Here is a 10,418-nt window from a genome sequence, read left to right on the forward strand (position 1 = left end):
ATATCGCAAACACAAACATTCATACAACACACCTCACAAACCTACAATCACGCCCAAACTAGTAAAAAGTATAAGAAAAGTTAATAAATATATATAAAATCAGTATATATATATTATTACCAAAAGTTATCCAGAAGTGTAAATGTATTAGACTATATAAAAGTGAGTAATACAACTACTAAAACAATTGCATAAAAGCCAAACCAACTCAACTAAAGTTATTGAATGCTTAAATACAACTAAGAAAATTAGACATGTATTATTTAAATAGAACAAAATTAAGAAATAGTACCTTACTCATAATAGACTGCAAGTAGGAAAAAGCAACATTTATGTAACATTAAAATCAATAACAAGACAAAAATGCTAATAGATTACTTATATAAGCAATTATACAGCTCCACTAAAACACAATAATCGCCAAGGTATGGAATTAAATACAATGCCCTAATGCACGCAATAGAAAGTAAAACTAGTATTAATAAAAATAAAAGTTCAGTTTATTTACATAGTATAAGCTTGGACAATGTAAATAGATAAATTAGAAAGCTAAAATGAGAGGTACAAAGTAAATAATAAGCTTCAAACTTTGGGGTAGGTATATGTTTAGGGACATAATAACAATTAAGTTTGAAAGGTGGTACAAACTAGTAAACAATTAGTTAATGATACTAGATAGGTAATAAGTAAGTATTAATAAGTTAATAAGCAATAAGTTTTGTAAGATTTAAAATGTCATAAAGTTCCTAGTTGAGTAAGTTAGAAGTACATAAATAAACAAATTCTTTCCATTATAATAATTGTTATCTACATATAATATGTTGTAAGTACGTTAAATATGGTCAAAACATAAAATGTAATAAAAGTTAACGTTTGCATCTACCTATATTGACGCATCGGTTTGTATAAGACAAAGTAGTACCTAAACGACATATTGTAAAATAGACTTAAGTATTGGAAAGTTTGTGTAATAGGGGCGTGCCTGCTATTAAGTGAAACAAGAACAGGATTAAAACTTCTCAAATAAAAATACATAAGATAGTAGTTTCCTTATTGGAACTAGGTACTTTTTACAAAATATGCTGTTTCATGTCATAAAACTGCAATGTGTTAAAACATAAAAATTGTAACAAAGTGCTAGTGTACAAATTAAACATTTAACAAACAAAATTGTATAAATATTTGAAAAACTTTAAGACATTGTTAAATTAAATACCTATGTAATGGACAGACTAAAAATATTGTTTAAGTTAATGTAATTTAATGTTTTGAAAGAAAAAAGTTACATATCTATTATTAAGTAAAATATGAAAAGTATCTAAACTTTATAAATTATTTGCATTGTATAAACTACAATTAAATAAAGAAATTGTAAGTCATTATCAATCTTTGTAAACATTGTAATAACTAGCAAATGTAAAATTGTTAGATAAACCTTTAAAATTGTAAACATAAAAATAAATATGCATTGTCATCTAATTATTGTTCTTAACATACATATGTACATAGTAAGTATTAAAAATTTCAAGGTATAAATATAAGATATCAAATTCTAAAATGTAAAATAAACAAAATTGTGTGACCTACCTTATTGAAATAAAAACAAACCTGATAGTAACATCCCTGTAGGAAATTCATAGGCTATTAGCGGGAATCCCACCCGGCAAAGAATAAGAGATGAAGTATGCATGTGTAACGTATGAGGCTTGAAAGTGCGAGAGGCATAACTGCGAGAACTGGCATGAATGAGAAACTTAGAATACCAAGGTCCCGTTGATCTCATGAACGGGGAAAAGCAGAAAATAATAAAAAAAAAAAAAAAAAAAAAAAAAAAAAACCTAACCTAACTGCCTACTGCTAAGGTTGAGCCTACCGCACCCGGAATCAGCCAACGAGCAAATCGACCCCGACCTGACCCAGAGTACTCGGTCATCCAGACAAACCTCCAGAGAAAAAACCTAGCCACGCAAGAACTGCTTATAGAGGCCGGCGATAGGAAAGTTGCTCTGGCGTTGCTCCAGCAGCCGTATGTGGGCGGGATCCGGAAGATGCGAGACTACCACGGAGTTAGAATCTTCCAGAGCGCCGACCAAGGAGAAGGAACTGTAAAGTCGGCAATAGCCGTCTTCAATCACGACCTAGACGTGCTACAGTGTCCAGAACTTACCACCAACAACATCACGGTGGTAAGGATCCGTACCCGCGCCTGGGAGATTGCGGTAGTCTCGTTCTACTTTGAACCGGACCAGCCCATAGAGCCATACTTGGAGCAACTAAGGCGGATCCGAGAGGAAATGGGTCACCTAAATATTATAGTCGGGGGCGATGCGAACGCAAAGAGCACCTGGTGGGGTAGCTCAATCATCGACAGCAGGGGGGAAGAAGTAGCTGGCAGCCTCGAGGACATGGGCTTGCAGGTACTCAACACCGAAACCGAAACAACAAAACTGCGACCTTCGACACCATCAGAGGAGGAAAGCAGTTCACCAGCTTTGTTGACCTCACAGCCTGCTCGGAGGGACTCCTTGGTCTAATTGAAGACTGGAGAGTCGAGAGCGGTATCACGAGCTCGGACCACAACGGTATTGTGTTCAAAATTAAATTACAAAAATCAAAAGGTATTAACATTAATAGGCAAACAAGAATTTACAACACCAAAAAAGCCAATTGGAGTCAATTTCGTGAGAAATTGGCCCAATTGGAAGAAGAGTATCAAATTAATAGTATAGAAATAAACAAAATTAACAGCACACAATCTTTAGATCAATCAATTCAAAATTACATCAACATAATAATTAAAACAAGTCAGGAAACCATACCAAAAATTAAAAATAACAGTTTAGTCAACATACCGTGGTGGTCAACCGAGCTCGTCGAGATGAAGAACGAGGTCAACACTAGGAGACGCCGTACACGTTGTGCTGCAAAGATCCGGAGACAAAAGGTCGTTGATGAGTACCTGCAAGCAAAAGAAAAATATGAACACGAGGCAATGAAAGCACAAGTGCAAAGTTGGAAGGGGTTCTGCGAGAAACAGGATAGGGAGGGGGTATGGGAGGGGATTTATAGGGTTATCGGTCGCACCGCAAAAAGATGTGAGGATGTGCCCCTGGTCAAGGACGGACTGCCATTGAGCCCAGAAAACTCAGCGCGGCTCCTGGCGGAGACCTTCTACCCCGTGGACTCGGAAGAGGGCGAAACCGAGGACCACCGCCGTACTCGTGAAGATGCCGATCGTTCGAACGTGTGGTCGCATGATGAGCACCATGACCCACCGCTACTGGAACTGAAACGGCGGTGGATAGCTTCAACCCAAAAAAGGCACCCGGGGCGGATGGTCTCACCGCCGATATCTGCGCTCAAGCCATCTTCCACGATCCGGGGATCTTCCTCGCCCTGGCCAATAAATGTCTGGAGCAGGGACACTTCCCCGGAGCCTGGAAGGAGGCCACAGTGGTGATCCTCCGGAAGCCAGGAAAAGACACCTACACCGCCCCTAAGTCTTACCGACCCATCGGCCTATTACCTGTCCTGGGCAAAATCCTGGAAAAGTTGATGGTAGCTCGTCTCAAATGGCACCTAATCCCGCGGCTTAGTACTCGCCAGTTTGGCTTCATGCCACAAAAAAGCACTGAGGACTCCCTCTACACCATGATGCAACATATCAAGGAAAATTTAAATGACAAAAACTGATCACTGTTGTCTCTCTTGATATAGAGGGAGCCTTCGATAGCGCATGGTGGCCGGCCATCAGGACCAGACTGGCTGAGGAAAAGTGCCCGGTAAACATAAGAAGGATGATAGACAGCTACCTCAACGACAGGTGTGTCCGGGTCAGATATGCCGGAGCGGAGTGCCGCAGGGACACGAACAAGGGATGTGTGCAGGGGTCCATCGGAGGCCCTATCCTTTGGAATCTGGTGCTGGATCCCTTGCTGAAAGGTCTAGAACAGCGAGGCGACTACTGTCAGGCGTTCGCCGACGACGTCGTCCTCATTTTCAGCGGGGATACGGCACTCGAAATCCAGAGACGTGCCAATGCCGCCCTCGAGTATGTTCGGGGGTGGGGCATCAGAAATAAGCTGAAATTTGCGCCACACAAAACATGCGCGATGGTCGTAACCAGGAAGCTAAAGTACGATGTCCCCCTCCTGAGCATGGGTGGGGTCGCCATTGGCATGTCAGAGGAAATAAAGATACTGGGGCTCACTGTGGATCACAAGCTCACCTTCAACACGCACGTCGCAAATGTTTGTAAGAAGGCCATTAATATCTACAAACAGTTGGCCAGGGCGGCAAAAGTCAGCGGGGCCCAGCAGGGCCAAGGCCTGCCGGGGCTGCGGGTTGTTCGAAAGAGATACCGCGGCCCTGGTACATAAAAGGCCTATGACGGAACACGACGATTTTAGTCAGTAAGAGTCTGACACTCCCTCACCGCTGCTAACCCACAGCGGGAGGGGTCATTTGATGATTTTACGTCGCTAAAAAAAAAAAAAGGGCGGCAAAAGTGGGCTGGGGTCTACACCCCGAGGTGATCCGCAGCATCTACACGGCGGCGGTGGAACCGGTGATTTTGTACGCGGCTAGCGCCTGGGCGCCAGCAGCCAGGAAAGTCGGTGTGCAGAAACTCCTTAATTCGGTCCAGCGAGGGTTCGCTCAGAAGCTGTGCGGAGCATACCGCACCGTCTCACTGCATTCGGCACTTGTGCTGGCGGGGTTGCTCCCGCTTGACCTCAGGATTCAAGAAGCAGCCGCGCTCTATGAAAAGAAAAAGGGAGTAACTTCGCTGGCCGGTCGTGAGGTGGAACGGGTGGTAGCGTTCGCAGACACGCCACATCTGGCGAAACATACGGCCATGGGGTTTGTGAGCTTGGTAGATCAGTCTCATGTGGAGCCCCACAACAGCCAGGACATACGGTTCTTCACAGACGGCAGCAAGATCGAGGGCAAGGTCGGAGCAGCACTCTCCCTTTGGGATAGAGAGGCCGAGATCAAGTCCTCGAAACTCAGTCTGCCGTCTTGCTGTACTGTCTACCAGGCAGAACTCCTGGCCATATGCGTAGCCACCAGGCAAATACTGCGGCGCCGGGAGGGCACTTTTGGCATATATAGCGACTCGAAAGCAGCCCTGCAAACGGTCACCAACCAGAGTGCCGTCCACGCCCTGGCAGTGGAAGCAAGGGCGAACCTCAGCGTGGCTTTATCCCAGGGCAAAGTTACATCCTTGTTCTGGGTAAAGGCACACGCTGGACTGGAGGGAAATGAGCGCGCCGACCACCTGGCCAAGGAAGCGGCTTTAAAGAACAAAACCAGGCCAGATTACGACCTCTGCCCGGTTTCATTCGTCAAGCGGCAGATCCGATTGGAGTCGCTGGGCGAATGGAATCGGAGATACAGAAACGGAGCGACAGCGGGGGTCACAAAGATCTTCTTGCCCGACGCTGCGGACGCGTACAGGATCGTCAGAAAAATTCTGCCACGTGGGGTAATAATACAAGTGCTGACGGGGCACGGCGGGTTCTCCGAATACTTGCACCGCTTCAAGTGTAAGGAGAACCCATCGTGCATCTGCGACCCCAGTGCGATCGAGTCTGTCCCCCATATCATACAAGAATGCCCTATCTTCGCGCGGGAACGGTGGACACTGGAACAGGAATTAGATATAGAGCTGAGCCTGCAAAACATTAGCCACATAATGCACAAACGAAAAGCAAGAGAAAAATTCCTAGAGTATGCCGAAACAGTTGCAAATAAAACAATACGTAGGAATAAAGAAGCCTGACCCATGCTTCCACCTTATTAGAAATAATATGGCCTGGTAAGCATGGGGTATACAAAACAGATCGTCAATTTATTACATATACATATACAGGGTTACTGGTAAGTAGACCGCATCCTTTCAGGAGGTGATAGTATAGGTCAATACGGACAAATTTGACCCTGGGATACACATAGGAAGTGGCGAAGGGCGGGCGTTTTGGGGGCTGTCTTTTGTTCTGACTAATTTGAATAAACGTTTGAGTTTTGAGTTTGTTTGAGTTTTGAGTTTCTTTGAATTATCTCTTTGCTTGATTACCCTAACTGATGTCGGACGATAGTGCCATCCTGATGACGCCTCCGACATCAGAAGTGGGATGTAATCCGAATGTCCACAGTGTCACGTGTTCAAAATGTGAACGTGTAAAAATTGTAGTGGTGAAAATTGTAACGCCTGATACGATACTGCTATCACATTGAATCGATCTAGGTAAGCACTAGGAAGAATCCTAAGTGGTTATTCGGTGGAATGGTTATTTGGGTGTGCCTGTCAGACGCCGGATAGAGGTTGTCTTGAAGGGCAAGTCGACTATCAGACTCCGGATAGAGGATGTCTTGAGTCGCAGATATCAGACGCCGGGGAGAGGTTGTCTTGACGGAAATTGTTGAATTGAGCTTAGTTTTTGACTTTTGTTAGTAAGGTTTGCTATATGAATTTTGCTAGTGTGTATTTAACGATGTAAGTGGACTTTGAATCATCTGGATTAAAAAAAAAATGGAACGTCTATAATTTGAAATGGAGTTTGTAGTAGAAGATTTATTAAGAATTTCAGCGAAGGTACAAGTATGGTAACCACGGTTATGGTAATGGTATCGTTTTCCATTGTTACATGTCAAGCTTATTATTGAGGGTATGCTAGAAAATTAACTGAATCTGTCTTTTTTTTCATGTTTCAATAATGACGGTGGTTATTGTGCAATATGGCGACAAAATTACTGCGGAGCATCCCAGCTGCCTGCCAGGAGCCCAACGTGTCAACGTGTCATGTGTTATCGTGAGTTCGGAGTGTTGGTGCTCGTGCATCTACGTGGCTTCACGTTCGCGAAAGCCACTGTACTGCGCGCTATAGCGATGTGCGCATCGTCACGCACGTTGAATGGAAACCCGGTGAGACTGATCCATTTTTGCTTTATGTTGACGTTATTTGTTTTGCGACATTTTTAAACTTGAGAGGCAGTCTGTCTCGCTGATTATTGTTGGTTATGAACTGCCTGGGTTCAGGGAGCATTCATTGCCACAAGCTTCGTTATAAAGCTGCTGTTAGGTTTGTTTTGATCCGAATGTGTCCAGGAGCTGACATAATGTTGACGTGACCTTCATGAATTGCATGGTTGGGAAAATCGTCAGTCAGTGAAATTAGACTTATGCCATGATAGTAATATTGTCATAGTTGTTATGAAAATGTTGTGATAAAATTAACCGATTTCCGATTTCTTTTGCATGTGATAATCCCGTGAGCCTCTCCTGCTTCGAGTGAAAGGAGTCTAGTCTGCTAGTTCGTCGCTGCGGCGTCCGCGAGCGCGACGCCTGGATTCTACTGCGCGCCGGATTTCAGCATGAACATACACGAGACGCTATGCACAGAGATGTTACGACGCCTGAATGATAAACCTGGTGAGATCAATCCAATTTTATTGTGGCTTGTCATTGTACATTGTACTGTTTGACTGACTCGTTGGCCTAGTGGTCGCAAGCGTGACTGCTATACACGAGGTCTTGGGTTCGATTCCCGGGTCGGGACGAAATCGCTTTGTGAGTTTTAGAAACTTTCACAAAGCAGCCCTTAGTATGGATGTTGGTGATTGATTCACTCGTGCATCGGAGAGCATGTAAATGTGTGTATGCTTGTGTGTTGCGCTTCAATCACAGGGTTGATTGACTGTTAAGTTGGAAGTCACAGAGATGACTGCCGTTGAACACTTGTCACAGGGATGGCTGAAGTGTGTACCTTATGTTTGGACACAGGGATGACCTGGTTTCTGTTTATCAATTATAACCTCAAGTTAGAATATTTCAGTTTTTGCGTCATTTGATTGAATTGTGCATCAGACTATAGACTTTTGGTAACATTTTGTGCTAAGTTGTACCAATGATGGATACCGGGGTGACTTGGAAAAGACCCGTTGGCCTGTGTGATGGCATCGGGGTGACCAAGAACAGACCTGTGTAGTCTGCGGTACTGTTGTTTTATTGTATTAAGCTGTAGCTATGATGGGTATTGGGGTGACCTGGAAGAGACTCGTTGGCCTGTGTGACGGCATCGGGGTGACCAGGAAGAGACCCGTATACATCTGTGGTACAGTTGGTGTCATATCACTGTGGTTGTGGTCCCTAGGAGGCCAGGATGGGCGGTGAGCTCGGCTAAGGGACAGACGGTTATGTGAAGCCTATCGAGTAGAAGGCGTTGATGTGAATGACAACCATAGCTGTAATGATTTAGTAATTTACGAGTTGAGTCTGACTAGCAATTCGATCTTTCTTTGATTTCGTGCTTAGCATTTATAGTTCGGCCATTCAGAGAATGCGTTCCTGACACGTCGCGATTGAACTGACGACGTAACTTTGCAATGGCGTTGCAGTTACGATAAAAATATTTTTGCTGGTTGTTTACCGTTTTAACAATTGAGGAGCATTAAAACAACATTATTATATCAATAATCAATGAATGTAGTTACGTCGTCAGTTCAATCGCGACGTGTCAGGAACGCATTCTCTGAATGGCCGAACTATAATGTAACTAGTTTCTTCATTTAAATGGTGATTGCTATTCTTAAAACCCATAACATGTGTTTGGGTCTTACCATCGTGGTAGTCTGTTGCTGACCCATATGTTGTCAATATTTGATCGGTTGCCTAAGCACTTTCCATTTCTGAGTTAACAGATAACATCTAAGGTGAACCGAGCCTGGAGAACAGGACGAGGTCTACTAGTCGAGCGGTGGGCGAGGTGCGCTGCAGTTGCTGTTTGGAGCGTCATCCTCCCCCGGATTTGTCGTGGAGGCTGTATGAGTTACGACAGGCCAGGACATCGCATGTCATCACACAAGGTGAAAGCATTCTATTTCATTGAAAATGTTTAAATTGACCAGACAAACTTCACGATAACCAATTAGAAAATGTTGTAACTTTGAATTATTGAGCAGGTCCCATCAAACGATTTTTAAGTTGGTTCGAATGTTGAATTTGTAATTTAAATGCTGAGATTCTTGTGTTATGACAATGTAAATGTGAATGAGAATCAATTTTGTTGTTTTCATTTTACGATTTCATTTCCCAACGTTTGGTCAGGAAGGCCGAACAAAGGACGTCTTACTCTCCGTGAATTCTTGTTCCAGATACCTACCTCACACGAGGACGTGTGAGTTGTCAAGATGGCCGTGTCGGAGACTGTCATTAGTACGGACACTAAACGTCACGCAAGCGCGCCCTCTGGTGGCGTTTCCGGTGAAACAACATTTTGGCGCGCTTGGCGGAGTCGTGGCGGTCAGCGTGGCGTCCGCGGTGCTCAGTCTTGATCGAGTCTTGGTCGAGGCTTCGTCGAGTCGTCGCGTTACTGCCTGTCGTTACGTGTAGTGTACCCAGTGTTATTGCTTAGCGTTGTAGTACCTAAACTTATTGGAGTCTTGTGATTTTTGTATTGTAATGGTTCTTCTAACCTAACAGAGAGACATGTGTTGCTGGGGAGTTTGTTCCGCCACTTCTTCTCCCCAGCCAAAACACATAGGAAGTGGCGAAGGGCGGGCGTTTTGGGGGCTGTCTTTTGTTCTGACTAATTTGAATAAACGTTTGAGTTTTGAGTTTGTTTGAGTTTTGAGTTTCTTTGAATTATCTCTTTGCTTGATTACCCTAACTGATGTCGGACGATAGTGCCATCCTGATGACGCCTCCGACATATACAACTATATACAAAAATTTATAATTTAATATATACAAATAATAATACTGTACCATATACAACTATACACAAAAATGACAATGTATTATATACAAAACTGAGATTTTATGATATAGACTACACATGAACTACTTAACATAAATATATACAAATATGTAAATGTATATGAATATTTATAATACACAAATATATATTGAATACGATCTAAGATTCCACGTATCATCAAAAAATAACCTAAGCTATAATAAAAGACAAATAGACTAAACAGGTCCCTGATCACGTCAGGGGAACAAGGGACGGCAGGAGTGGGTTTTAGCCGGTAAGAGTCCGGCACTACCCCTCGGGGTGTCCATGAGGATTTCCCACTCCTGCCACAAAAAAAAAAAAAAAAACCTAACCTAACTTAACCCCACGTTTGCCCACAGTCGAGAACGGCTTCCGCTCTTATTCAAGAACCTTACGTGGGCTCTGTCCGGAGAATGCGGGGCCACCGAGGGTACTGTTAAGGCTGCCGTAGTGGTATTCGACCATCATCATTTCATTCATCATCAGCCTATCGCAGTCCACTGCTGGACATAGGCCTCTCCAAGTGTGAGGATCCGGACCCGAGCCTGGGAAATCGCAGTGGCATCAGTATACTTCGAGCCGGACAAGCCCATGGACTCGTACCTGGAGCACCTCAGAGTGATTCGGCGGAAGTTAGGA

The 10,418-nt window shown here is 43.7% G+C and overlaps 1 protein-coding gene across 1 annotated transcript; it reads left to right on the top strand.

Moving 5' to 3' along the window:
* The first annotated feature begins 3,797 nt into the window (after nt 1–3,797).
* LOC124630893 lies at nt 3,798–5,782 on the top strand. The gene is made up of 2 exons (XM_047164936.1): nt 3,798–4,254; nt 4,509–5,782. The coding sequence occupies exons 1-2, from the start codon at nt 3,798–3,800 to the stop codon at nt 5,780–5,782; spliced, it is 1,731 nt and encodes a 576-aa protein (XP_047020892.1).
* The last annotated feature ends 4,636 nt before the right edge of the window (nt 5,783–10,418 follow it).

The sequence above is a fragment of the Helicoverpa zea genome, chromosome 6 (genome assembly GCF_022581195.2).
Source record: "Helicoverpa zea isolate HzStark_Cry1AcR chromosome 6, ilHelZeax1.1, whole genome shotgun sequence".
NCBI classification, from domain to species: domain Eukaryota; kingdom Metazoa; phylum Arthropoda; class Insecta; order Lepidoptera; family Noctuidae; genus Helicoverpa; species Helicoverpa zea.

Coding starts and splice junctions, on each gene's coding strand:
- LOC124630893 (XM_047164936.1), top strand. CDS start 3,798: ATGATAGACAGCTACCTCAACGACAGGTGTGTCCGGGTCAGATATGCC. Junction 4,255..4,508: donor CACGCACGTCGCAAATGTTT/GTAAGAAGGCCA, acceptor GGGCGGCAAAAG/TGGGCTGGGGTCTACACCCC.